We start from the raw sequence: 27002 nt of genomic DNA on the forward strand, positions 1-27002 counted from the left end.
CACAACCCCCAACGGGGCCCTGGCCACAAGTGGTGCTACCTATCCCCACCTCCACCCTGGAGGCTGTAAGAACAAAAATTGAACACACACTTGCCTCACCCATAGCCAACCGCGCTGCTGCTCTCCAACCGGCCTCCACCGCTATCCGAGACCACCTCGATCGCTACACTACCGGAGCCACCAACGCCACCGAGCTTGACACCCAACTAAGAAGAGACCCCACCGTCCAAGCCCCGAACCTCGACGCACTGGCAGGACAACTCCACGACATACTCGCCTTGCGCTCGGAGTGACTGGGGCCATCCCTTGCAACCTCACTAAGCTGCTCACCTCTCAACTTGGGGTGACCCACACAGCCGCACGAGTATGCGGAGAGCGGCTCCACACACACGCTGTGAACAGTGCGGGCGGCATTATCAAAATGCGCCGAGTAACCGAGCAGGAACTCAAACCGAGAGGCAGGTGAGCCACGGCTCCCCCACACCTCCTCGGAGTGCGTGGTGAGGTGGCAGCGCGAGGGGGATGGGCCTCCTCGCCCTAGCCACCTTACCCCGATAATCCACGCCAGGCCCCATGGGCCGGCGTTTGAATTATTATTATTATTCCACGACATACTCAAAGACGGCTTGAACATCCTCGTGGATATGTGCCCCAGGAAACCGCCGCGGACCGGCGCCTTCGCCCCCCGGCGGATTAGCAAGAAGATATGTCGGGCACACGAGGAACTACGGCAACTCCGAGCGGCCATCGCAGACAACGACACCCTACACACACCCGGAAATGCCGCCACGGGAGCGGCAACCCCGCCACAACCCAACTCCTGTCCTCCGACAGAGGGCGAACCCACAACCCCAACCCCCACCCGAGGCCCCAGACCGCCACCGCCCAACCAAACCGTATCCGACCTCATCAACAAAATCAAGCATGTTGGAAGCACACTACGCCAAACCCTCAAAAAGCTAACACAATCAGAGGTACAAAAATCCAGAGCCCGCTTCCAACACAAACTAGCCACGAGAGCTAAACAAGCACACAAAGACATCTTCTCCAATCAAGAACAGGCCCGTGGTATCCCCGCCGTCCTACACCCCCACACCAAAGCACACTGTACGGACAAAGCATCCATCTTGGAGGCCATCCATACATATTTCCAGGACCAAGGGGCCACCATCACTGGGCCGCGCACCGGGAACTATAAACCCGAAGACAGACATCCGAACACCAGGTACCCTTTTGACCCCAGCAACAGAACCGCACCCGACACTTTCAAACTGCACAGTACATGTAGCCCGACTAGCCACGCACTGCTACCAAGCATCTCCGACAGCGCCAATTTTGACACATGCATAGACCACCTAAGCAGAAACAAATCCCCGGGACCCGACGGCATTCCAAACGAGCTACTACGCGCCCTACCGACACCCTTGCGCACGGCACTCCACAACCTACTTATCCTAATGTGGGTCAGGGCCCACACACCTGCCTCGTGGACTGCCAGCGAGACTGTCCTGCTCCCCAAACCTGGAGACCCCCTCCTGCTTAAGAACTACCGCCCTATTGCCCTGGCCAACACCACGTATAAGCTCTGGACTAGTCTCATCACGGTGGCCACACGCGGGTACCACTCTGGTCTTTTGCTGTGTCCAAACTTTGACAGCCTGGTAGACCCAACAGGTATCATCTGACAAGACCGCCAGCATACCTACGGCTACTATGGTGCGGAGCTACGAGGAGGCGACCTGAAAGGCCGTACGGCTGCAGCCGTGCATGGGGTGTGCAATGGGACACGCAAATATTTTCGTCGTGAAAACTAAAAGCGTGATAGCGTGACGGATAGCGTACGCACAGTGTATGCAGGTTACGCAATCGCCACTGTAAAAAGAGTCGGCATCAAAAAGTTATGTGCACAATTGTCCGGGGGGGTGCGTGCTCCAAGCCAAACCCGCACGCTCGGAGGGCTCTGGGAGTCGCCCGAGGCAAATCCTACCGCAGTATTTAGACGCCGCCTTTTTGCAGGTACATAACTTACATCATTAGTGGACATTAGCGCTCGGCAGAGGACAAAACATGTTGGTCAGGGCTCAAGTCGCGAAATTGACCAGAGCCCATATCTCGCATAGGCGGTATTTTGGGCCTGTATCTATTGCCGTCCACTAAGGTTCACCTATATATGTCATCCGGACAGCGTAGGGCGAATTCCAGTAAGTCCTGGCGAGCGCGACATTTAGCATTTCGACTTCGGCTCCCGCTCGAGTTTATGCCCGGAAATCATTCAGGGACCTTATTATATGTCACATGATAACATTTCGGCAGTCTAGGGCATTGGACACACGCAGTCCCTAGGGACTTGCCGGAGTGGTACCCGCGTGGGTGGCCATCTCTGACATATCACACGACCTGGACCTGTTCAGTGAAACCCAAGAAGGCTTCCTACGCTACCGTAACACGGAACGTCAGACCTTAAACCTCGTTCACGCCCTAGAAGACGCCGGACTGACCAACCAGGATATCTACGGGCCTGTACGCAGACTTCTCAAGCGCCTTCAACACCATATCACATGACCGCCTACTGGAAATTATGTGGGACCTGGGGATACCCCAGGACTTGATACGCATAGTACAAAACCTTTACGCAAATGCCCGTACTTACATACCAGCTAGGACGCGCGCCCCACTCGCAATTTACCAGCGGGTGGGGCGGCCAATAGGCCCGCTTCTTAGGTGAATGGGGCGGTCCCACGCAAATCGTAACTATATCGAAAGTTGCAAATCCACATGCAAATAGCTCAAAATGCATGCCCGGAAGCCGCGAGAGAAGTTCCCCGCGCTCCCGGCCCACCATCGCCCCCCATCAGACCCCTGCATGGCCCTTTGCACACGCGAGCAGGCGCTGTAGTCTGCACGCCTCATCTCTATACGCTGATCACACTTAATCGCATCCTAAAACATTACCCGGGATACTACACCGCGCTTCCGGCGACGGATGTGGACCCGCAAGCTCTGGGCCTAAGCGTCATGGCAAGTCTTGTTGTTTCTCTTGAATGATGCGCCCATTCATGCGTATGGAAAAGGCGCCTGAACTTCGCCTTGCAACATTTTGCGTAGGCACCTAAATCGCTTGCCGCCAGCGTCAGCCATAACTGCCGTCTGAAGCTTAAACTTTTTAACAAGGAGGTTGACGAACAACACACCCGCTTCATCAGCGGTGAGCGCACGGTGGAGGAGGATGCCTGCCTTCCGCCGGGCAGCATCACCCTGACCACGTACCCCACACTGGGCGCGAGGTTCCAGGTGAACCTCAGTGGCTGGTGCAACTGTCAAGAGGTATGTTCGTGGACAAGAGGGCGATCCGGGAGGGCGGGCTGGAGGGATGGGGAGACGCAGGGAGGCTGGAGGGGACAGGGAGACACGGGCGACCAACAGCAAGACCCGGGGTGTGTGTGATGGAAGGTCGACAACCGTTTGTGTGCTGAACGCAGGTCAAGGACATAATCGTCGAGTTCCTGGAAGCCATGCATGGCGTCAGAGTCAAGAAGTTTCCGCAGTACAAGGCCAAGCTGGCTGCCATGGCTAGCCTGGACGAGGACAGCCCCATCACCTCCCTGCCTACCAACAAGTTCATCCGGTTCTGGGCTAGGAGGGGTGCGCAGCTCGTACTCTCCGCCCTACGAGAGTACCAGAGCGAGGGTGGTGCAGCTGTGAACGGGGAGGGCGGGGAGGGCGGGGAGGGCCAGGGCGACAGCGAGGGTGGAGGCACGGAGGTTGGCGAGGGCGAGGGTGAGGGTGGTGGGGCTGGCGGAGGCGGAGAAGACGGCGACAGCGGTGAGGGCACCAGCCCAGGCGCCAAGCTGCCACTGCGTCTAGGGGGCTTGGTCTCCAGCTTGCTCTGCAACAAGGGGCGCCTGGAACGGGGCGAGTGGAAGACGTGGCAGTACTCCGGCGGGGGCTGCAAGTGCGGCGGCTCCTGCCACGCTGCCCGGGTGTACCTCAGGTGGCCGGATGGCCTGCCCCTGGTGTGCTATGCCAGTGGGCACGTGCACGGCACCGTCGCGATCCACACGGCCGTGGTTGAGTGGGCGTGTAATCACGACCCCGCCTTCAAGGCGGACTACGAGAGGTGCGCGGGCGGGGGATCAGAGGGACTGCTTGCCGGCATACACGAATGTCGGCATATTGCACGTTTGGCAAGTTGAATCAAAGGTGATGTATCTGCAAACAACTTACAGGGCGGTGGCCGAGCGTGAAGCAGCGGCCAAGCAGAGGAAGGTGTGCCTGCATGTGTTTGCATGTGTCTGCATGTGCACGCATGCTGGCCAATGAGCGTGTACCTCTGTGTTGCGCTTGTGCTAACGCATCTCTTCACAGGAGGGTGGAATGCAGGCGGCTGGAGCTCGGGACATGCGGCAGGCAACTGCACGCGGAGTGACGGCTGCCAGTGATGAGGACAACAACATCGAGCTGGGCACAGGTATGGCATGGAAAAGGAAGACGCTCTCATGCTCACTGCCCGTTACTTTTCCTCACACCTTTTGTCACTCATTCCCGCGGTGTAGAGGCGCCGCAGCGCGGGAACAAGCAGCCCAAGCCTGGCAGCAAGAGCCGTAGGCAGCTGACAGATGCGGAGGTGAGTCAAACATATGGGCAGGCGGGCGGGACGGGGCAGGACTTGGAATTGCGCCGCGCGCCTTTGACCATAACCCTAGCACTATAGGAGCATGCATCTGTGCGAGTTGCAGGCGCATCCGCCACCTTCGACTTTTGCGTGTGCGCCTTGGTGGGGGGTCCGGGGCCGGGTTGGAGGCTGGCCGGCCACCATCGCCGGACCTGGGCAGGCGGGCGGGACGGGGCAGGACTTGGAATTGCGCCGCGCGCCTTTTACCATATCCCTAGCACTATAGGAGCATGCATCTGTGCGAGTTGCAGGCGCATGCGCCACCTTCGACTTTTGCGTGTGCGCCTTGGTGGGGGGTCCGGGGCCGGGTTGGAGGCTGGCCGGCCACCATCGCCGGACCTGGGCAGGCGGGCGGGACGGGGCAGGACTTGGAATTGCGCCGCGCGCCTTTGACCATATCCCTAGCACTATAGGAGCATGCATCTGTGCGAGTTGCAGGCGCATCCGCCACCTTCGACTTTTGCGTGTGCGCCTTGGTGGGGGGTCCGGGGCCGGGTTGGAGGCTGGCCGGCCACCATCGCCGGACCTGGGCAGGCGGGCAGGACGGGGCAGGACTTGGAATTGCGCCGCGCGCCTTTGACCATAACCCTAGCACTATAGGAGCATGCATCTGTGCAGTGCGGCAGGTGCATCTGCTCATTAACACGATCATCTCCTGTACGCGGCATTCTGCAGGCGGCGGAGGTGGTGGCCACGTACAAGGAAAAGCGGGCGGCGGGCCTGAAGAACAAGGAGGTGTGGCCAGCAATCAATGCCGCCCTGGGCAAGGACTGGTCCAGGAACAAGATGGAGGCGGCGGCCAAGGCTGCAAGAATTTGGACGCAGGGTAGGTTTCTAAACCAGTTCCCGTGCGTGTTCATATTTATCATCCGTGGCATAACACATGGCGGAAAACACCGTGCACAGACCGTCGTGGCCCCAAGAGCAAACGCAACGACGACCTGGAGGAGGAGGATGCGCAGGACTCTGAGGGGGGTGAGTGGACCCAGCAGACGGGCGACACCTCTGGCGGGTTTGAGCAGGAGGAGGGGGGCGAGGAGGAGGCGGGGTCCGCTGGCAGGGTAGAGGCACGTCCAAGCAGCAGCGGGGGTGGGGCTGGGGGTGTTGCGGGCGGGCGCGGGGCTGGTGAGCCTGAGCGTGGCCCAGGCGAGCCAGCTGCAGTGGAGGGCGCGGCAGGGCGGCCTGCGGGCAAGAGCAGAGGAGGGCGCCGTGGGGGCGGCGGGGCCAGCGGTGGGGGTGATGCGGGCGAGCCAGCTGCAGTGGAGGGCGCGGCAGGGCAGCCTGCGGGCAAGAGCAGAGGAGGGCGCCGTGGGGGCGGCGGGGCCAGCGGTGGGGGTGATGCGGGCGAGCCAGCTGCAGTGGAGGGCGCGGCAGGGCAGCCTGCGGGCAAAGGGCGCCGTGGGCGCGGCGGGGCCAGCAGTGGGGGTGATGTGGGCGAGCGTGGGGCTGCTGCGCCGCACACGTCACCACGCCGGCCACGGGCTAACAGGGCGGCAAACTACAGCTCCGTTATAGCAGCCGAACTGGGCAGGTATGAGTGAGGGCCCGAACTGTGGAGGCTGCGTGCGCACTGAAATGCAGAGACCGTTTATTGTGACTTAAAGCGACTTTAGTTATTATGGTGACCTGGTTATGGTGGCGTTTTTCAAAATAGATCCTGTGCCGGGGCTCAGTCCGGACGCGCCCGCCAGCAAGTTGGGGCAGACGGGCGGGCAGTTGAAGGCGGGCAGTTGAGGGTGGGGAGGGTGGGGGAACACTAGATCCAAATCCATGAGCGCAAGAGACAAGGAATGCTGATTGTATTGGTATTGGGTAAAGGGACGTGAGAGAGACAAGGAATGCTGAAGATGATGCCTTATTAACATCAGGGATGGCGGTGGCAAGGCGTAGGCGAGGCGTAGGCGAGAGCAGGCGACACTTGTAATGCAGGCGATACGTGTAGAGCAGGCGACACTTGTAATGCTAGAGCTCAGCGTCTCCCGTCAGCGTCTCCTGTCTCCCGTCCGCATCGCAAGTGCTTTGCAAGTAGGGTCCCGGGTTGCAGAACATGCACGGTAGGGACTTGCAGTTTACACCCAAACGCGGTGACGACAGTCCACTGACCGATTTATCAATCCTGCAGCAGCACGCGGGCACTGGAGTCGACGCCTGCTTCAACAATGTTCGCAGAACGTGCCAGTGCGTGTGAACTCAGCCTAAGTTCCTACAGTATATAGACCTCGGTCTGGAGTGTGCTGCTTCTCGGCTGGGGGAGTGCAATGGGTGGATGGGGAGTGGGGCGGATGGGGGGTAGGGATGGCGCCATATTGGGTGTCGCGGGCCCGATGGTGGACATTAGTAAAAGGGACAGTCACAGGGGATGTAGGTGGAAGGGGAGGAGGAAGCGCCGCCCCGCGAGCTCACTGTCGATTGGGTGGGATAGAATGCGCAGCTCCGCGGGCGGGCTCGCAGGACAGAGTCAGAGCAGTGGAGCCGCATTGGCAGCGGCACAGGTAGTAAGGCCACAACACGTTTTTGTTTGCCATCATTGTGCGAATTCCTGACCACAGTTCATTGCACACGTGCGCGTGGCGTTGCTGATCGCCAGCCTAGCCCCACCACCACGCGTGGCCTCCCAGGGCAACACCACGCGCAGGGGCTCCCAGCAGGCACACGTCCTTTACTACCAGGACCACCTCGTCTTCTGTCCAGCCCGCCTCTCAACAGCAACGCGACGTTGGGGCACTCAATACACATTCCTGACCACAGTTCATTGCACACGTGCGCGCGGCGTTGCTGATCGCCAGCCTAGCCCCACCACCACGCGTGGCCTCCCAGGGCAACACCACGCGCAGGGGCTCCCAGCAGGCACACGTCCTTTACTACCAGGACCACCTCGTCTTCTGTCCAGCCCGCCTCTCAACAGCAACGCGACGTTGGGGCACTCAATACACATTCCTGACCACAGTTCATTGCACACGTGCGCGCGGCGTTGCTGATCGCCAGCCTAGCCCCACCACCACGCGTGGCCTCCCAGGGCAACACCACGCGCAGGGGCTCCCAGCAGGCACACGTCCTTTACTACCAGGACCACCTCGTCTTCTGTCCAGCCCGCCTCTCAACAGCAACGCGACGTTGGGGCACTCAATACACATTCCTGACCACAGTTCATTGCACACGTGCGCGCGGCGTTGCTGATCGCCAGCCTAGCCCCACCACCACGCGTGGCCTCCCAGGGCAACAGCAGGCATACGATAGTATGTACAACGGCATGCCACGGCGCGCCTAATCGTCCTGGAAGTCTAGGTAGCTGCGGTCAACAGGTGGCTCATCACCGCCCACAAAGCCCTCCCATGCTGATAGCATTGCCTCGTGTGCGCTCATGTGCTCTCGCAACAGCAGGGCATGGGACGAGTCAGCTACTGCCGCCTGCAAATGGTGCTTCAAGCACTCCACGCGCTTCCTGTAGTACTGCACCGCACATTCTCCCTCGCTCTCAATGATCAACTCTTCCTCTGAACACCTTGCCAGCTCATGCATGCACCGCAGTAACGTGGCCTCGACACGGGGGCTAGGACCCTCTGTGGTGCACACTCCCCATGGGAAATCCTGGCGCAGCACTTCGCTGAACACGGCATCCGGCCCGCGGCCCCGCCCGTCCTGCCCCGTTATCCGCTGCATCACAGCGTCAGCGTCAGGAGTGCCGCCCACCGGGTGCGCAAGGCACCACTTGCTCCACCGCACGGCCTTGTCCCACGCCTCACGAATCTTAGCGATGGCCTTGTCCTTCTCCTTCTTCACCAGGCCTTGCTCCTTCTTCCGCGACTGCAGCGACGACATCAGCTGTTCCAGGCAGTAGTAGTCCAGTACCGACGCCTGAGGGCGCATGCGTGCAGGGTAAGATAACGCGTTAGAGCACGTGTGGTCCCATGCCCCGTGCAATGCCCCATGCCCCCACACGTCCCACCTCAATCTCCGCGTACAGCTCTTGCAGGTCGCTGGCCGCCACTGCATGCAGGCCCGCAAGGAAGTCCTGCGAAGAAGGCGCCCACAGCTTCCAGTCAGGGTGCTCCTGCTCGTGGCGCTGGGCCTGTGGAGAGGACCGAGGGCACGTGTAGGTGCTGAAAACACTCCCAACTGAGCTTGAGCTCTGATGGTGCTGACAAGAATGAACCAGACCACAACTACCGTATTTGCTCGCTACCGCAAGGTAGCGCCCACCTGCTCCTTCATGGACTTGATGACCTGCGGACGTTGTCGTAGCGTTAGGTCGCCCGCACCACCGTACAGGAGGTCCAGCGGCACCTCTCCCGGGGCATCCACCGCGTCCAGGCGTTGTAGCCTCTCCACCACCGCACGGCTGCGCACATACTGCGCTCTTGCGGGCAGCGGCTCAGCTGGGAGCGGAGCCTCTGGGCGCTGGGTGCGCTGTGCGATCTGCTGCTTGATACGCGCCAGCACCTGGACACAGACATGCCGTGCTTAAGAGTAAGGCGCTCCGTGCACAGTAGAGCAAACGACTGCCCGCCCTATTACTCTCACCTCTTCCTTTTTGCCACCGAGAGCGGCCTCCAGCTGAGCGATGCGTTCCCGCATCGTTCCCGCGATGAGCGCCGCCTTGCGCCTAGCGCGCCACAGGCGTGCCGGCAAGCCGAGCAGCACCTACGACCAAGGGAAACACGCGATGAGTACACACAATGCAGGGAGCTGGCTGCGCCCGAAACCAACCCGCTTGCCTGATCGCTGTACAGCCGGGACACGTGCTCCAGGTGCGCCTCGCGGTTGGCAGGGGCCATGTACCGCGTCACGGCCCCATGCGGCCCCACCACGCTGTTGAACACCTCTGCCGGCTCACCCGTGCCCCGACCCACCCCAGGCTGTTGGGTATGCCCGAACTCCTTTTGGCAAGCGAAGCTGCATGAGAAGAAAAGCCGTGAGCAATTTGTCTAGCACTAAAAGTGATGCGCGCAACTCACTTGTGCGCGTAGCGGTGCCATGGCTGGATGAGGCACATCACGGCACAGCCCAGCGCCACTACAGCGGTGCTCCGCCCAGGCTCGGCAAGCCATTTAGCGAGAGACTTGCTCCAGCGGCACGCAATGTCGTACCACCAAAACTGGATCGCTGTTCCCACACGGAGGAAGGAGTACATGGCTGCAATGGCGTAGATGTGCCGCTCACCCGTAAACAGGTTCATAAGGCGCATCAGCATGCCGTGCCGACACAGCACCGCTCCTGCTCCTGTGATCAGGTTCTGCATGGAACACAACGTTGGTTTGCAAAAAGGACAGTGGCAATACAGACATGACAACGGAGAGCAAAAGGCAACACCGGCATTACACACCTTGCTGTTCTCCGACGCCAGCACGCGGTCAGCATGGAAGGTGGAGCAACGACTCGGGCCGTTGTCTGTCGCCCAGGTCCCGTCCACCTCGTTCACCGCCCCGTTGTGCAGGAAGTAGCGCCGTCGCTCCCACTGCTTGTACAGCTGACAGTGAAACTTGCCCCTGGACAGCAAGTTCAGCTTGAAGCAGCCATCAAAGTGCAGGGAATGAATGCAGCCGGGTCCCGCCAACACATCCTCCACAGACAGCCAGCGTCCAGGCAGCGGCAGCAAGCCACCCGCAACTCTACGAGGCAGAATGATAAGCCGCACCATCAGCACTGGGCGCGCGGCTACACTTGCAGGTGTAGGCGCCGCCGGATCACCGCCCTGCTGCTGCCCCGCGTCTGCACGCCGCACTGCAGTTGAAGGGCCACCTTCCCCGCCTAGGTTTCCTGCCCTGCCTGCCTCCTGACGCCCATCACCACCAGCTGCTACTGCCGCCATCGACTCAGCGCCTGATGCGGTGGTGGCGATGACAGTAAATGCAGCTGATGAGGCGGTGGCAGTGATGGTGATGGCAACTGCCGCCGCCGCCCCCGGCCCCCTGCCCTGCAGTGGACCGTCGCCGCCGTCACGCCCGCCTCCCTCCCTGCTGGTGTCTCCGCCTTGCTCCGCGCCAGCTGCAACCACGTCTGCAGTGGCCGCTGGTGCCGCAGCTGGCTCCGCCACCACTGCGGCAGGGGCGGCAGCAGTCATTGGCACAGCGGCCGCAGCCGCCGCCGCCCCCGGCCCCCTGCCCTGCAGTGGACCCGCGCCCCCGTCACGCCCGCCTCCCTCCCTGCTGGTGTCTCCGCCTTGCTCCGCGCCAGCTGCAACCACGTCTGCAGTGGCTGCTGGTGCCGCAGCTGGCTCCGCCACCGCTGCAGCAGGGGCGGCAGCAGTCATTGGCACAGCGGCTGCCGCCGCAGCCGCCGCCGCCCCCAGCCCCCGGTCGCATGCTGCAGCGTGTGCGCTATCACCACAGCACGGGCATGCGTTGGCTGCGCCAGCGGCGGGCCAGCCCTCCAAGCCCTCCGGATAGTCACGTACTACGCCATCCAGGTGGTAGTAGGCGTTGAGCGCGTAGCGCATGCGCTTCCGTAGCTTGTCCCTGCCCAGCTTCGGAGCTGCCGCTGCCGCTGAGTCGCTGAGAGGCCAGACGCTGTTCAACCGCCATACCTCCAACATGGCAGCTGCAAATGCGTCTGCGCTCTGATGCCGACTTGAGTAGCATAGGCGGGAGAACTGCTGGAGTGTTGTGGCGTGCCACCACAACACCATCTGCCCCTCCGCCCGTTTGGTCAGGTCCCACGATGTTGGCGTGTCCGGCAGGCAATCCACAACGGTGGGCTGCATGCTGACGAACTTGCAGCAGCGCTTGCACCATAGCACCGGCACGGCCACGATGACCGGCTGCTCCCAAGTGACGACCACCACCGGCACCTTGTGCGTCAGGTTGCAAGGCTCGCAGCATTCGGGGCACTCACTGCCCCGCGCCTCCACAAGGCCGGTGATTGCTGCTGCTTGGCACTGCAGCAACAGCTGACGAGCAGCACTAGCATCCGCGTAGTCCCGCAGGTAAGCCGACGTGAGCTGTGGGCTTTGGGCGAGGGACTGTTTTGCGTCTCTGCGTGTCTGTCGCGTGTGGTCCCTGAGCGCTGCTCCCGAGTCCCCGGCAGCACCCGGGTCCCCGGCAGCACCCTCGACAGTCTCCTCGACGTAACCCTCGAGGTCCTCTAGCTGCTGGTGCTGGTGCTGCTCTGCTGCGAAGCGCCCGTCTGCGGCCCGCTTCCGTGAATGCGGCTGAGGTTGAGCACCGCCGCGCCGGCTCTGCGGGTTACTGCTACGCTGCGCTTTTTCGTCCTTGGAAGGTAGCAAACCCTTGTAAAACTTCTTGTTCTTAGCGACACTCCCGGCTGAGCGGAAAGACATGACGACACATTTAGTCGGGAGAGTCGGTGTAGTATCCCGGGTAATGTTTAGGATGCGATAACGTGTGATCAGCGTTTAGAGGTAAGGCGTGCAGACTAAAGGGCCTGCTGGCGCTGTCATGCAGGGGTCCGATGGGGGGCGATGGTGGGCCGGGAGCGCGGGGAACTTCTCTCGCGGCTTCCGGGCGAGAACCTTATGCATTTTGAGCTATCTGCATGTGGATTTGCAACTTTCGATATAATTACGATTTGCGTGGGACCGCCCCATTCACCTAAGAAGCGGGCCTATTGGCCGCCCCACCCGCTGGTAAATTGCGAGTGGGGCGCGCGCCATACCTCATACGCACTGAACACGGAATAATAATAATAATTACAACGCCGGCCCATAGGGCCTGGCATGGATTAACGGGGCAAGGTGACTAGGGCGAGAGGGCCCGCCCCCCTCACGCTGACGCCTCACCACGAAAGAGGCACAACCTCCGAAACTACAACCTCCAAGTCCTAGGCCGCTCTTCAAAGTCCACTACATCCGAGCCTGCACACCTAACATATCGTGCTAGGGAAACGCCGCATTATAGTAGTGGAGCACTGCCAGTTCGTGCAAACCGAGGAGCCATGGCGCTCCTCTTCGAGCCTTGGATCTTGAGCCTTGTCTTGAACCTTGGACCTCGCCACTAAATCGGACTTCTGCACCACGTCCTTTCTAGGTTGAAGCGGGCATAAGCCCGCAATTGCCACTAAGGGCAATTACCTATCGTTCGTGGGATCACCAATCGGTTTCGCACCAATCTTTCGCCTTTTGCATAATTGGGCTTTTATCCGGATTCGTACCCGGGTCCCTTCTGCCGTAAGGACGAGTCAAATCGCTAACCAGCTAGGCCGGGGGCCTGATTGTGCACACCCTCCTCCTCTGGGCGCGAGGCGGGGGAGGGGGTGGGGGTGGGGGTTGTGCTGCTGGCTGCACGGATGTAACGTGTGCTGAGGTGCTGCAGGGCGGGTCGGAGGATTCTGGGTTCTGGGTTGTCAAGGCTTGGAAAGGTGTGTCAGCCGTACAGGCATTGATTGGTGCAAATTAAGCAACGAAGCAAATTAAGCGGGCCCGAGCACTTACCCATGACGACGCTGATGATGTTGAGCACAACGTTGCACCTGTCGCTCACAGCGCGGATGGTGCCGTCATCACCTAAGATATGGACTCGGTCAGACTGGACGCCCACGGCGTGAATTGCAGGGTGCGCGGCGTTGGCGGCGCCTGCCAGCACGGTGACCACCCATCCTGAAAGGCTGTGCTCGCCCGCAGTGCTGGGCAGGTGGGCGTGGGTGACACGGGTAGAGCGCTGAGATGTGGACTGCATGCGCTTCTCGAGCGCAGCTGCAAGCGACATCCCGGTGGGCTTGCTGGGTGGCGTGCTGGAGGTAGGGGCCACAGGCGTGGCGGAGCCTGTATGCAGGGATGAACGCAGCAGAAGTCAGAATGGATACCGGCAAGAAGAGGTGCTGCAGCGCGGCTGTCAGAGCAACACACACATACACACACACATACACACACACGCAAGGAAAGCACGCGGCTGTGTGATGTCTTGCTCCTGGCAGCTATAGGAACGACTCACCGCCAGGCTTGCCGCGGCCCGTCATGGTGATGATGTTGGTGTAAGCAGCGTACGTGGGCTTGACGAGCGCGGTGCTGTGGAGGTGGGCGTGAAGCATGGGCAGGGACGCGCAGGGAGGCTAGGTTGGTTGGCGTGCGAGAGGAGCATAGGCGTAGCAGCAGCGAGGGCACAGTAGGATAACCGGAGGTGCAAGACAAGCGCGGAAACACGGATGTGTGGGTTTGATGGGCGGGCGTGTTGAGGTCAGGGCAACTCGCCTGTCATTGATGTTGGTGGGGACGGTGGCGTTGATGCAGTCCAGTGAAGTGCACCTGCGTGCAGGCGCGGCGACATCGTGGACGGAATCCAAGGGCCAGCGCTGAAAGCGTGGGGGGTATGACAGGGGCAGCGAGCTGGCGCAGCGTGCATACCTGTTCGTGGAAATGGTGTAGTAGGCGGGAGTGGGTGCCAGCGCGGACCTTGCACGGAGGAAGGGAAGGGTGGAGCATTTAGTGCTAACACGAGCTGGGGGTGGCAGCGTGGCATGCTTGATGCGGCTGCGTGTGGGTCGGGAGCTAACACGCACAACTGCACACTGGCTCACCAGGTGTGGGCGGTGAAGCTGGGGTGGGTAGATGCACCGGCCGCCCAGCTGCGTCGGAGTCGAGTGGGTGTGGGTACGCAGGTGAATGCATGAGGGGAAGCGCGGTAAGGACGGCGGTATCTGTGACGTTCGGGCTGGGCATGTTGGTGGCCGCTGGGGAACTTGCATGCCGTGAAAGGGGGTGGGCGTGGGCGCCGATGCGCCGGGGGTGCTGTTGGGGTGCCGAGCGTGATAGGTGAGAGGTGAACAGGCAGCAGCGTTGTGCTCAAGTCGTGTACAGAGGTGCTCGCGTATTGCCGGTGGGACGAGCTGAGACCATGAAGCGGTGCATACCTGACAGCAGGATGGGCGTAGTGGACCACCGCAGCGGGCGGGCAGGACCTGCAAACGGCAACGGAGGAAACGTAAGCACGGTTATGCCGCAAACAGCGGTGGGTTGCGCGACAGTGGCGGTAGACGCTCACCCGTCAGCGTGGGCGTAGCGCGCGCTGACGAGAGCGGCAAACGCCGCTAGCAGCAGCAGGAGCAGCTGCATGTTTGCAGGCGCCGCGGGTGTGGGTGTGCAGAGCAGTACCGGAAGTGGGGATGTTGGAGTGCAGGTCGCGTGAGAAGGGGCCGCACGAACGCGTGCTGTGCACGGAAAAGATGTATGCCTCAGCGTTGCAGCGGCGCCAGTGTGCAAGCGCGCGAATGGGAGTGGCCGAAAGCGCCGAGACAAGGTCCGGGTCCTTGTTGCGCATTGGACGGTGGCTTCGCCATGCACGTGCAAGGCAGGAAGGGGTGCAGGCGAGCAGGTACTCAACGTAGCAAGTTGTGCAACGAAACTGTAAATAGCCATGGAAGCGGAAATGCGGGATAAGATGGACTCCGCGTGTGTAGCTTGAATTCGGCCGGGCTATTATGCGCTCATGCGCATTCACGTATGCATGTAGGGTGGACAGCACAAGCCACTAGAACGAGCCGCACGGCACGGTGGATCGCGGATTTGCGTTCGACCCATCGGGCGCGTCACCCCGCGGGAAATGCGAGCCGCTCGTCGATGTAGTAAATATATACGTGGACTATGGGAGTGCTAGTGGACACGCACGGTAGCATAGCGTGAAGCTCAGCAATGTCGCTTCGAGGCAACTACGAGGAACTGCGACGTGCAGTGCGCTTGGAGGCACGCAAGCGTGCGCAATCATGGCGATGGTAAGCATGGCATGCCGTGCAGCGGAGGTTTGGGGCGCAGAGCAGAATTGTGCCTTCAATTTATCCGGGTGTGGCTGTTGTGCAGGGCGCGGCCTGTCAGGCTGCGCGATGCTGTCGTCATCGTTGCGCTTAGCGTACTCATGGCAGCGGCAGCCGCGGCGGCTGTGCTGTTGGCGAGCGGCTGGATGGGCGCCGGGCAGGCTCAGTGGCGTGCTTTGCGCTTGGACGGTCTGCCGGTCTCCGGCGGCGAAGCGAGTGGAGAGCTTCGGTGGTCTCATGGCCTCCGAGGGTGGCGGCATTTCTTCGCGGTGGAGCGGTGTGGTCATTTGGCGTACATGACTTGGCAGCATGGTGAGCGCAGGGTGGGGGTGGGTGGGCGCCAGGTGTGTTGTTGCGGTGGAGTAGCATCGTCGGCGGCATGGGTAGTTGGGTGCGCAAAGCGGATGAGACAGTTACGCGCGGGGCGCCAGTAGTGGCGGTCACAGGGAGCTGTGGTTGCCAGAGGGTGTGATGCGGATACATGCCAACTGCGTGTACATGCAGGTGCGCGGAAGGACACCCGGCAGGAGCGAGGGGCATTTGGAGCGCAGGCGCTGCTGGTGCTGCAGGCGGCTCCTCTGCTGCTGCTGGGGAGCTTGTGCGCGTTGTTAGGCGGTGCGGCAGCACGCGTGGCGACGGTGCTGCTGCTGCTGCTGCGCACGGCAGCAACGCGCAGCGGATTGAGCAGCGCAGCTGCTTGGGCATGGGCGGGATGGGGGTTGATGACGGCGGGGCATCGGCAGCCGCTGTGGCGGGCGCTGGCGTCGCTGTGGCAGCAGTGGAGGCGCTGGCACATGCTTGCAGGACGGGACAGTGGTGGGCGCATTTCCATTCGCGTGTACAGCCAGCGCGTGTGGTGGGCAGCCCTGGGTCATGTGCACCGCACCGTGCCGGCCCTGGCGTGGGATGCACTCGTACTGGGTTTGGGTGCCGGCGCGGCGGTCGCCGGCGCCGTGGCATGGGCTGGAGCGCGTGTAGAGCTGGAGCTACCCTGGCACCTGGCCTGGGTCCGGATGGTTGCGGGCGAGCTGCTGCAGCCTAGCTTGCACACGCTGCTGAGTGCACATGTGAGCAGGCTCTTCAACGACACCCGTGCGTGGCCCAGCTCAGGCGCCAACGCAGCAGCAGTGGTGTGGCACGTGGGGATGTGCCCTGCTGTGTTTCAGGCAGTGGTGGGTATGCTATGGTGTAGGTGGCGGCGGCCGCGGCGGCGCTCAGGCAGAATGCAAGTGTTTGTGCGCACACTGAGCGGCAAGACGGGCGTTGTCAGCGTGCTGCCATGCGACCCAGCGGCTGTGCTGCTGCTATCGACTGCGGCAAACGAAGGCGTGCCGCCGGTTCTCCTGCGACTGCTGTGGCGTAGCCGGCGTGTGCGCTTGCATCGCAGCTTTGCGGCGCAGGGCATTTTGCCAGGCAGCACAGTGTTTGTGACCAGCGTGCTGTATGGCGGCGTTGGGTTCACAGAGGCGGAAGTGCGGCGCGTGTGCGACGCTGTGGAGAAGCTCGCGCGCAGGGACGCGGGTGCATGCGCGCGCATGGAGGCTGGGCAGTGGGAGCCGCTTGTGCAAGTGCTTGCGCATCAGAGCACTGCCTCGCCAGCAGTAGTGGAGGCCGTACTCCGCGAGCGTGCGGCGACAATTCGAGCGGCAGTGGCGGTGGCAGGTATCACGCATCGCATGTTCGCTGCACGCACTGCAAAGCAGCAGGCTGCGCGAGCAGCGGCGGCCGGGTCGGTAGCAGGCAGCGTACAGGCGAGTGCGGGTGGAGCGCCAGGCACCTCAGCTGTAGGAGCGTCGCCTGCTGCCGGGACCGGGCCTGGGTCAGCAGGTGCAGCGGCGAGCCGCTATTCGGGCGCAGCTGGGGCGCCTTCAGCAGCCCAGCACAAAGTGATAGCAGCGCCGGGGGCTAGGCTGGCCAGCGTGCCGCAGCAGCCGCGCACGGTCCGGCAGCGCGCGCAGGCGGAGGCGTTCAAATCGATGATGGGGCAAGGGCTGGATGAGGGTAGCCGTGCTCATGCCGCTGCACAGACTTGCACGTTCACCAGGCCCGAGCCGCCTGCGCCACCGGCACCAGCGGCACGGGAGGGGCAGCCGCAGGGGCGTTATGTCACAGATGTCATTGATGGCATCGTGGGCGTGCTGCGGCAGCACCGGGATCTAGCCAGCATCTTGCACCGCAAAGAGATGAACATGCTGCTGCCGGGTGAGTTGAAGCAGCTTGCCGAGGCGCTGCAGCAGCAGCTGCCGGAGAAGCTGCGCAGCAGCTCAGTGCATGGGATGGAGACGTGGCTGCATCACCACGTGGACGAGATCGAGCTCGCGCTAGCAGGCGTGCCAAACCCCGATGCGGTGGCAGCAGCTGCCGGTGTGGGCGGAGCAGCCATGCCGTGGGAGGTGCAGCTGGGCTTGCAGCGTGTTGCGGAGATGATGGGGCTGGCCTCCGACGCGGAGAAGCAGCCGGCAGCGGAGGCGTGGCAGGAGCGGCAATGGCACACGCTAACAGATTGCATCAGTGCTACGCGCGCTGCAGCCAGGGTCGCAGGAGACACCGCGGGGGCTGCAGGAGCGGCCGTCAGCACAGGCGGCGCGCAGACCGCCGCTGGTGGCGTGCCTGACATCGCAACGTCACGCTTGTGTGACGATGCCGCTGCAGCACAGGCGATGCGCCAGCAGATGGCCGCGGAGTTGCCGACGCAGCCGTGTTGCGTATGCGGTCGCCGCCGGCGTCAGCGCGATGTTCATTGGCATCGTGTCTCGGGATTGCGGGAGTGGCTCGACGAGCAGCTTAGCGTGATGCTGCCGGGCACAGCAGAGGCGCCGCGGGATGGCAACACGCTGTGGGCTCCGCCGACATCGGCCGAAGCTGTGGCGTTGCTGGCGGGTGCCACGGGCGCTGCGTCAATGCCAGGTGAGCAGAGGCGATTAGGGCAGGGGCCCACTCGGATGCACTGCAGTGACGGTGGGAATGGGAATACAAGCAGGAATGTACCGCCGCGTGGTGGCTAGCAGGTGCCTGGCATTGTGCACGTGTAGCGTGACGAGCACGAAATCACACTGACATGCATGTAATTGATGCTTTGCCCGGCGTACAGAAATTACGGAGCGCGTGATGCGCGAGGGCCCAGCCTCAGGGCGCACGGTGTATCGGCTGCAGGCGCATCCTGCGGCGGGCACAGTGCAGCTGGCCGCAGATGGCGATCACCAGCTGCGTGTGTGTGTCGATTGCATGCGGGCGCACCAGCATGGGCATCTGCCCCCACTGTCGTACGCGTGCGTTGACAATGGGTTGCGGCCCAGCCACCTACCGCAGCTCACGGTGATGGAGGAGCGGCTGGTGGCAGTGTGGCGGCCGCTCCGTAACCTGATGGTGTGTCGGCCGCCAGCAGCGGGCGGCGGGCCGGGGCATTGGGAGATGCGCGCGCACGTGATTGCGTTCAAGGCGCCGGAGCCGCAGCAGCTGGCAGCGGTATTCCCGTGCAGCCTGGCGCGCGTGCCTGAGTGCATAACAGTGGTGTTTGTGAGCCCGGCACAGACGTACCAGCAGCTGGAGGCGTTGGCGCGCCGCGTGCCCGCGCTGATGGTGCGGGGCAAAGTCGTCGCGGCCTGGGCGCGGCACTTGGCAGCTCTGTATCCCAGCGCGCGCCTGGACGAGGCGGCCGTGCAGGAGTGGGAGCGGCAGCCGCCAACAGCGGTAGCGGATACTCTCGCGCGGCGCGCCGTCTGCACGCAAACCCAAGGCGAGGCATCGGCGCTGCTGCGGACTTTGCGGGCGGAACAGGAGGGGTATGCGCGCGCGCGGTACGGTACTGCAGAGGAAGCTGCAGCTAGAGGGGCGAGTACAGCAATGGCGGTGGCCGTCAACAGCGACAGCAGCAGCGGCTCGGACAGCGAGGCCATCATTGTGCAGCAGTCGCTTGCACGGCCGAGCCGGAAGCGGTCCAGGTTGCTGTCTGCCGCGCACATGCAGCGGCTGCTGTGTGGGCTGGATCGCGACGCGAGCGTGGCGGTGCGGCAGTTGCTTCTGGCCCACAACTTCAAGGCTGCTGCTACAAAGCTGCTCCGCCACCACGGCGGCGCACCAACCAAGGAGGCGGTGACGCAGATGCAGGTGCAGCTGCAAACGCAGCATTGTAATTACGAGCAGGTGCGCGGTGCGGTCGAGGCGCCTGGCGGGGTGGGGATTGGGTGTGGCAGGAGTAGGAGGTCCCCGCGGCCGGCGGGGAGAGGATTGAGTCAGGGGTGGAACGGTGTGGGCATGGGCAGCACCAGTAGAGCAGAGGCGGGCACATGGGTGGAAACGCGGCTACAAGTAGGGCTTCAAGTATGCGCGTGTGTGCATGTGCAGGTGTTAACGGACCACGAACGAGCGCTCATAGCTGAGGTGAGGCGGTGGGGTGCTTCTCGTCAAGCAACACTGCATCGCATGTGGCATCTCTGTGGCGCCAGGCGTTCAGTGCTGACGTGAGGCCCTGTGTGTATGCGTGGTGGATGCTTTGCGTGCAGGCGAATGCGAGTGGCAGCACGCGCCCGCTGTCACGCCCGCCGGCGGGCGCACCGCTGCCGCCAGGCAGCTTGTTCGTGGTGCACGAGCCGCAGGCACTGTCGCCGGTGCAACGGGAGCACGGTGGGCGACGGCCGCAGTCTCTTCCAGCACTGCCTGCAGAAGCCGCACAGCGTGCAGGCGCAGCAGCACCAGCAGCGGCGGCGGCAGGGGCGGAGGTGGCGGCAGCATTCAGCAGCTGCGGTCAGAACGTGACACATATGCAGGGCATAGACGACGTTGACTTGTCGCCAACGCCAGCAGATTCGCCGGCGTTGCGCGCGGTGTTTGAGGACGCCTGCGCCGACGAGCGCGCCCTGCAGCTGCTGCTGGACGGATGGCCACTCGCATCATGCACGGAGCAGGCCCCGCAGTCGGACTATCAGCCGGAGTGGCCACTGCGCGTGCACGTGAATCGGTTTCCTAACGGCACGGGCGCATGCCCGGCCGGCATGCAGATGCTCAGCTGGATCCAGCTGCAGCTGCAGCGATGGTACCCACCAGCGCCGGACGGCACCGAAGACTGCAGCGCCCAGGCACCACACTTCATTCTGGACATGTTTGACGCGTGGCAGCGGCACACGGTCAACCAGCAGGTGGCGGTGCGCTTCAAGCTGGACCCGCAGCTCATCATGAGTCTCGGCGACATGGGGCCGGACACGCTGGTGGAGGCAGCGGACGTGCTTGCAGCAGGCCTATCACGGACGGAGCAGGCCCAGCGGCTACACGGATCGCCACCGGAAGTGGAGCAGCTCGTGCGTGGAGCGCGCATCACGGGCGCCCATGTGGTGGGCTCGCCTGGCTCCTATGCAGCGCTGCGCAGCCGCGCGTACGGGCTGTGGGCTGCGTATGGCCCACCCAGCGCCACTGTGACGCTCAACCCCGCATCGGTGCACTCAGATGCCACGTTCACGCTGATGGGGCGTCCGTACACCTTCGACGTGCGGACAGGCGCGCCGCAGCATCGGCCCATGGCCGCGGAGCGGTGGGACCTGGTGGCCGGGCACCCGCTCGCGTGTGCCGAGTCCTTTGAGGCGTTCATGGACGCGTTCTGCGACGTGTTCCTCGGGTGGCCAGCAGGGTCAGATGTGCAGCAACGTAGCAACTGCCTGTTCGGGCGCGTCGACGCCTTCTTCTTCAAGTTCGAAATGAATCAGCGCGGAGAGCTGCACGTGCACGGCTGTATCTGGCAGCCCGGGCTGCAGCCAGCACGCCTGCGAAAGGCGCTAGCGGACCCGCGGAATTGTCCCGACGTGCTGGACTTCCTGGAGTCCGTGCAGACGCAGTGGTTCGCCTCGCCGCTGCTGTTCAGCGGCGGCGAGCGACCGGTCCACGCTCAGAAGCTCAGCACCGAGCAGCTGCAGGAGGTGGCTGAGGCGGCTGGCAGCGAGCGCTTGACGGAGCTGCAGCGGGACATTCTCAGGGAGGTGCTGGTGGAGGTGAAGGCCAGGGGGGCCATGGAAGACGCAGCCGTGTCTTGTCGGCCGCCTCTACAATGCAGCAGTTTGACTGAGGCGGAGCGGCTCGGGTTATTTGCTGCGCACGCGGTCCTGGAGACGCTGCTGCACGCCCATCGCGATGGCACGTGCACCACGTCACACAGCAAGCATGCCACGGACAGCAACTGCCGCATGCGGCTGCCTCGGATGCTGCACTGGCTCACCACGTACCTGCACGAGCAGTCGGTGTGCGTGCACCTCAAGCGGTATGGCCGCTACATGGTCTCGCATATGGTGGCCCTGCTGCTGGCGGTGCCTTGCAATCACACCGTCACGTTTGCGTGTGACGTGGGGCGCTGGCTGCGCACGCGCGAGCTATGGGATCAGCGGCACGAGGGCATTCCGCGCACGGACCCTGTGTGGGAGCGGCGGCCGCAGCTGCCCAGCCTTGAGCAGCTTGCCGCGGACGCAGCGGACTATGCCCTGAAGTATGCCACCAAGTCTGAAGCAGTGCAGGGCAGCAGGGCCCTTATAGCCGCAGCCACCATGCTGCGGCGGCGCATGCACCTCATGACGCCAGAGCAGCAGGCCGGGATTGAGAGCGAGCACCTGCCCATCCAGGACGTGCTGGATCAGCTACGGCATCCCTTCGCAGCCTTTGCGGACGCCAGCGCCTCTGCCTGGGCGCCCCGGCCTCCTACTGCAGGTGTGTCAGCTGCAGGCGAGAGCAGCACGCCGGCACAGGCGCAGTTCACGGCGGAGGTGACGGCGCGCGCACAGCAGTCCGCGACTGTGGCCGCGCTGCGCACTGCGCGGCCTGTCGGCGCGGCTGCGGTGCAACGGGAGGGGATGTTCAACCTTGCGCACGCCATCAACCTGTTAACAGCCCAGCAGACGTTCTCCGCTCCAGCAGCGGCGCTGCTGCTGATGCGGGGCACCGACGCGCACGAAAGCCACCAGTTCAGGGCCATCGATTACAGGATGTTCTCGCAGCATGTGCAGTCGCAGCTGAAGCGCGCGGACCCGGAGCTCAGGCCCAGAGACACCCAGCTGCGGCTCGTGTGTACAATGGGCAGCGTTGGAGCGGGCGGGAGTCCGACAGGGGAAGGCCAGCTTCCGGCCGCCAGCACAATCGCTAGCGATGTCCCAGATCCCGGGCCCAGCGGAAGCGTACAGCAGCTAGAGCAGCCCGCCGTCGCACCTGCTCGTTACCGGTCATCAAGCTACCTGAAAGATTACCTGTACCGCGGCGAGGCGCTGCGCGAGCTGTCTCCTATGATGATGGCGATGTTGTTTTATAAGGTACGAGGTTGTGTGCGCGGCAGCTTGCACGCCTGGAGTTACGGGGTGTTGAGTCCGTAGGCTCGCATGCGTTATAATGTCTTGCAGCAGCACTTCGGCACGGCCCAGCAGCAAAGAACTGTATGTGTGCCCACCACCCCGCAGCACTCGGCCGGGCCAGATGGAGCGCAAGGGCACCATCTGCGCTTGCATCCCGCGCACCCAGAGTACAGTAAATGCGTGTGGCGACGCCGGCTGCGGCCGTACGTGCCGCAGCCGGTGTGTGACCCCGTTGTGCGGCCTGCGGACGGCGTGGGCGATCCGCAGGTGCTGGAGCGCTATGCAGTGTTTGCGCTCGCGAACTTCGCCGCCTACAGCTGTGACGACATGCTCGATCTCAGCAACGGCGCATGGGCAGCTTATCAGCGGTGCTTTGCACAGCCGGCGGATGGCCAGTCGCTGCATGTGCGCATCGCGTGTCGTATGCTTGATCACGTGGATGGGCTTGCGCGCGTGCGAATGCGGGCGGAGGAGCGGCGGCAGCTGCAGGCGGAGGCGGAGGGCACCGCTGAGGATGTGGCAGAGGAGGCACTGTTGGAGGGCGTGCCGTTGGAGGGCATGGACGACCTGGAGGCAGAGCCGCAGGATGATGAGGAACCCGATGTTAGGCGCAGCGCAGCGCCCGCAGCGGAGCTCTGGCAGGGTTGTGCGCTATCGGAGACGGAACGCGCAGGGCTGCTGCAGCGCATTGTGCACGGCGGCCTGGGTGGCGGTCTGACTACAGAGGCGACCACCGTGGTTGCCCAGATCCCGCGCGCCAATGCATGGCCAGCGGTTGGGCGTACAGCGGCGGCAGCAGTAGTGCGCAGCACGCAGGAGTGGACACACGAGCGGCTGGCTGCAGCACAGCAACGCATGCATGATTACGACCTAGGCGGGCAGTACGCCGCACAGGCACTCGCGCAGGCGCAGGGAGCAGTGCAGCAGCAGCTGCTGCTTTACAACAGCGGCACTGCAGCAGTGACAGCGAAGCTGGTGCTCATCTCGCCATTGGCGGTTACCACAGCCGCCCCAGAGGTGCAGGGCGTCTGGCCCGATGCAGCGAACCCTGGTGCAGAGCCGCCGTACGTGCTTTGCCCGGAGGACTCGCAGCCGACGCCTGAAGACACAGCGCGGTTATGGAACCTCAGCGATGACCAGCAGCAGGCGTTCATGCTGTACGCGCAGCTCCTGCTAGCAGAGGCCGCCGGCGTCCGTCAGCCCCCCGTGTGCTCGGTGCTCACGGGCAAAGCCGGCAGCGGCAAGTCGCGGGTGCTGCAGGCATTGCTGTGGTTTGCATATCAGCACCGCTGCGAGTCTCTCATTGCCCTCGTGAGCTACACGTGGCGCGCTGCGCTGCATGTGAGTTGTGTGTGGGGTGTGTGGGGTGTGTGGTGCAAGAGGGGTTCAGTTCGGAGGTGAAGTGTGGCGGTGGTGGACTGGTTTAGCAGCCAGGGAGCCTTACATGATCATGCTGTTGACTTCGGCCGCTGCCATCACGGTCCATTTACAGGACTCTACGCCAGGCGTGCTCGGCACCAGCACCACGTCCTTCTTTGCGACTGCTGGCACCTTTGGTCCGCCTCACCGCGATCGAGTCGAGCGCAACCTCAATGGTGTGCGCTTCATTTTCCTAGATGAGTTTAGCACGTGTGGGCTGTCCCACTGGGCGCGCATTTGCATGCATGTGCACGCGGCACGGAGGCACGTGGGTATAGACAGCACGCACCTATATCACGGGCCGCTGTCAGATCTGCATGGCCTGCTTGTTGGCGACTTGCGTCAGTTGCCACAGCCACGGCACGTGCCGCTATATAGCGGTGCTGCGGAGGAGAGCTTGCGGCAGCTGCTGGCGCCGGGCGCGGGGGACGGCGGGGCCATGGAGCGCCAGATCCGGCAGCTGGAGCATCCGGAGGGCAGCATGAACCTCATGGGGCGGGAGCTGTGGAATATGGTGCCGTTCGCGTTCGTTCTCACTCACCAGCATCGGCAGCAAGCAGGCGTAGGTGACAACAACGAACCTCTCTTCATGCTAGCGGAGAAGTTTGGTGGCGTGCAGGAAATCTCTCAGGCAGATCTGGATACAGCGTGCCAGCAGCTCAACGCGCGTGTTTGGCAGCCCCCGAAGCCAGGGATTGACCCCGTGCCCCAGCCCTTTGCAGTTGTCCAGCGCCATGTTGTGCGGGTTCCACTGGCATTGCAGCTCGTGCAGCTGCATGCGCTCGCGCAGCGTCAGCAGCTGCTGCTATGGCGTAGCGCGGACTTGTCGCCGGACGGGAGCAGCTTACCTATTTCGCATGTGCATCAATTAGAGGCGCTTGGCGGGGCCGAGGATGATAGCGGTGTGCCCGCTGTGTGCGCATTCTTTGCTGGCATTCGTTACGTGTTTACATCAAATGAGCATGTGCGTCTGTATCACATCAACAACAACAGTGCCACAGGCACCGGCATTGTTCTGCATCCCAACGAGCCACCATTGCCAGATGCAAGCATTGCCCCCGTGCATGTCCTCAAGTTCGTGCCCTCGGCTGTAATGGTGCGCCCCGACGGGCCTGATGCGGGTCGGGTGTCTGTCGATCAGGCCCTGGATGTCGGGGAGATTCCTGTTTTACCGTGCAGTGCTATGTTCACATCGCAGCATGCAACCCTGCGGTTGCCTGTGATGCGCTGGGGCTTTCGTGTGGAGCTTGCGTATGCAGTCACCGATTACTTTGCGCAGGGGCAAACTCTGCCAGCGCACGAACTGTGGCTGGTGGATATGTGCAAACCGCAGCACGGCAGTTGGCGGCGGGCTTCAATTTACGTAATGCTCACCAGGTTTCGTGGGTTGCATGCCTTACATTTAGTGCGTCCGCTGTGGGCCTCGCGGGCCGAAGAGCGCCGGCTTAAAAAGGCGCTGCGTACCATGCTAACGCCCGAGGCAGATCTAGCCGCGGAATGGCAGCGGCTATTGAGGCTCTCGCAGAGCACAGCAGTAGCAGTGCCAGGTATGATTGTGCGCATTCAGGCCAGCATGGCTGCCTCATAACCAAGGCTTTCAATGCATGCAGTAGTGTTTTTAACATGCGCGAGGTGTACTGACAGATGACCTGGAAGCGTGGAGTACCTTGTGGGTGGTGAGTGCTGACTGCAATTTACAGCAGTGACTTTCTTGTTGGTGTTTGGTGTGGTGACCATCATGCTTGGCTTCGCTGGCTGGACGTATGTCACTGAGCTACGTTCGGGTTTAGTTTCTACCTGTCCTGTCTCTGCGTGAAGCCGGGGTATTGTTTATCTGCTTGCTTGTCGTGCGTTGGATTGTTGTGTGTTTACAACAGGTTGATGTGTGGCGTGGTTAATCCCTTGCACTTTGAGGAGGTTATTGTTAGCCAGCTGGTGTTCGCACAGGAGGTTGGTGGTCGATGAACAGTCGACCGACAGATGGATCGCGGGATTTGTTTTTGGCATTTACCGCTTGGATTCTATTCGCAACGTAGCTCGGAATACACGCTTAATATGCATAGTTAGAAGACTTCGGGGACGCAAATCGCTCGGAAATGGAGGAGGGTCTCAATATGCTCGGCTCGCGATGTCGCGCTCTTGAGCTTGTATTATGCACTGTGCGCAATGCGCGTTCAGCATGCATATTCTTACGAACAACTAGGGACTTGAGTGACGCGGTGTGAAAATCAGTCGGGGTCTCGACATGCTTGGCTCGCCATTTCGCGCTCCCGAGCTCGTTGTGTGTGTTCCGAACAATGCACGCTCAGAATTACATGTTCAATATGTCCGTCGCGATGTTCGAGCTTGAAAACCGACAAGCATGGTGTATAGATACACCTGGTAGCCTGAATTCCTGTGTTTTTGGTGTATTTTGTTGATGTTGCATCACGCCGTGCCTTGTCACATTCATGTTTTTTGTACCGGCGTGGCCTTGTTTGTAAATTTCGCGGCGCCCTGATCTTATCTACTTCTTCGCTGTGATCTGGCAAAAAAAACTGTTCTTGACGGGATTCGAACCTGTGACAGCATCTCACTAAGCGCCATAATCAGACCCTCCAGAGGAGGGTGTGCACTCCGGTGATCGCACTGAACACGGCCTTACCTCCCCGGTACACATTGAACGAGGCACAGTCCAGGGCGACACACTCTCCCCCGTACTCTTTCTGATGTTTATCGAACCGCTTATATGGTGGCTCCATGTAGGAGGCCGCGGCTACTCCTACGGTTGCTTACCAAACCACCTCAACAACAGGTTCCACTGCTCCTCAGCCGCCTACACCGACGACCTGGCGGTGCTTACAAACACCTTGAGCGACCTACGCATTCAATGCGACAAAATCCACCGCTACTCG

The 27002-nt window shown here is 62.3% G+C and overlaps 4 protein-coding genes across 4 annotated transcripts; 2 read left to right on the forward strand and 2 right to left on the reverse strand.

The window, feature by feature from the left end:
- The first annotated feature begins 2452 nt into the window (after positions 1-2452).
- On the forward strand, positions 2453-6884 carry CHLRE_17g734660v5 (uncharacterized protein). Its single transcript, XM_043072510.1, has 8 exons — positions 2453-3205; positions 3480-4117; positions 4227-4266; positions 4366-4468; positions 4554-4624; positions 5348-5498; positions 5579-5647; positions 6327-6884. The coding sequence occupies exons 2-8, from the start codon at positions 3513-3515 to the stop codon at positions 6404-6406; spliced, it is 1119 nt and encodes a 372-aa protein (XP_042914969.1). The 5' UTR covers positions 2453-3205; positions 3480-3512; the 3' UTR covers positions 6407-6884.
- A 272-nt stretch (positions 6885-7156) lies between these two features.
- Positions 7157-12042, reverse strand: CHLRE_17g734677v5 (uncharacterized protein). Its single transcript, XM_043072511.1, has 10 exons — positions 11063-12042; positions 10808-10897; positions 10308-10708; positions 9996-10232; positions 9628-9905; positions 9388-9565; positions 9194-9313; positions 8873-9112; positions 8619-8741; positions 7157-8527 (listed from the first exon to the last, which is right to left on the reverse strand). The coding sequence occupies exons 1-10, from the start codon at positions 11946-11948 to the stop codon at positions 7937-7939; spliced, it is 3144 nt and encodes a 1047-aa protein (XP_042914970.1). The 5' UTR covers positions 11949-12042; the 3' UTR covers positions 7157-7936.
- A 263-nt stretch (positions 12043-12305) lies between these two features.
- On the reverse strand, positions 12306-15002 carry CHLRE_17g734693v5 (uncharacterized protein). The gene is made up of 8 exons (XM_043072512.1): positions 14605-15002; positions 14474-14521; positions 14141-14188; positions 13968-14015; positions 13815-13868; positions 13558-13631; positions 13059-13388; positions 12306-12857 (listed from the first exon to the last, which is right to left on the reverse strand). The coding sequence occupies exons 1-8, from the start codon at positions 14673-14675 to the stop codon at positions 12814-12816; spliced, it is 717 nt and encodes a 238-aa protein (XP_042914971.1). The 5' UTR covers positions 14676-15002; the 3' UTR covers positions 12306-12813.
- Positions 15003-15212: 210 nt separating this feature from the next.
- On the forward strand, positions 15213-26603 carry CHLRE_17g734709v5 (uncharacterized protein). Its single transcript, XM_043072513.1, has 8 exons — positions 15213-15331; positions 16446-18277; positions 18462-19477; positions 19873-22650; positions 22795-24030; positions 24455-24674; positions 24872-25655; positions 25719-26603. The coding sequence occupies exons 2-7, from the start codon at positions 16594-16596 to the stop codon at positions 24922-24924; spliced, it is 6987 nt and encodes a 2328-aa protein (XP_042914972.1). The 5' UTR covers positions 15213-15331; positions 16446-16593; the 3' UTR covers positions 24925-25655; positions 25719-26603.
- The last annotated feature ends 399 nt before the right edge of the window (positions 26604-27002 follow it).

The sequence above is a fragment of the Chlamydomonas reinhardtii genome, chromosome 17, assembly GCF_000002595.2.
Source record: "Chlamydomonas reinhardtii strain CC-503 cw92 mt+ chromosome 17, whole genome shotgun sequence".
Taxonomy (NCBI): domain Eukaryota; kingdom Viridiplantae; phylum Chlorophyta; class Chlorophyceae; order Chlamydomonadales; family Chlamydomonadaceae; genus Chlamydomonas; species Chlamydomonas reinhardtii.

What these genes read in the sequence shown, in the direction of transcription:
- CHLRE_17g734677v5 (XM_043072511.1), bottom strand. Translation starts at nt 11,948, where the DNA reads ATGTCTTTCCGCTCAGCCGGGAGTGTCGCTAAGAACAAGAAGTTTTAC. An exon ending in TGGCACCGCTACGCGCACAA is followed by an intron (nt 9,566 to 9,627) that starts GTGAGTTGCGCG and finishes CTTCTCATGCAG; the next exon opens with CTTCGCTTGCCAAAAGGAGT. An exon ending in AGCTGTACGCGGAGATTGAG is followed by an intron (nt 8,528 to 8,618) that starts GTGGGACGTGTG and finishes ATGCGCCCTCAG; the next exon opens with GCGTCGGTACTGGACTACTA.
- CHLRE_17g734709v5 (XM_043072513.1), top strand. Translation starts at nt 16,594, where the DNA reads ATGCAAGTGTTTGTGCGCACACTGAGCGGCAAGACGGGCGTTGTCAGC. An exon ending in AGGCGGTGACGCAGATGCAG is followed by an intron (nt 19,478 to 19,872) that starts GTGCAGCTGCAA and finishes CTTTGCGTGCAG; the next exon opens with GCGAATGCGAGTGGCAGCAC. An exon ending in TCGGCAGCAAGCAGGCGTAG is followed by an intron (nt 24,675 to 24,871) that starts GTGACAACAACG and finishes CTGGCATTGCAG; the next exon opens with CTCGTGCAGCTGCATGCGCT.
- CHLRE_17g734660v5 (XM_043072510.1), top strand. Translation starts at nt 3,513, where the DNA reads ATGCATGGCGTCAGAGTCAAGAAGTTTCCGCAGTACAAGGCCAAGCTG. An exon ending in GGCAGCTGACAGATGCGGAG is followed by an intron (nt 4,625 to 5,347) that starts GTGAGTCAAACA and finishes GGCATTCTGCAG; the next exon opens with GCGGCGGAGGTGGTGGCCAC. An exon ending in TGCAAGAATTTGGACGCAGG is followed by an intron (nt 5,499 to 5,578) that starts GTAGGTTTCTAA and finishes CACCGTGCACAG; the next exon opens with ACCGTCGTGGCCCCAAGAGC.
- CHLRE_17g734693v5 (XM_043072512.1), bottom strand. Translation starts at nt 14,675, where the DNA reads ATGCAGCTGCTCCTGCTGCTGCTAGCGGCGTTTGCCGCTCTCGTCAGC. An exon ending in TACGCCCATCCTGCTGTCAG is followed by an intron (nt 14,189 to 14,473) that starts GTATGCACCGCT and finishes ACTCCGACGCAG; the next exon opens with CTGGGCGGCCGGTGCATCTA. An exon ending in CATCATCAGCGTCGTCATGG is followed by an intron (nt 12,858 to 13,058) that starts GTAAGTGCTCGG and finishes CCTCGCGCCCAG; the next exon opens with AGGAGGAGGGTGTGCACAAT.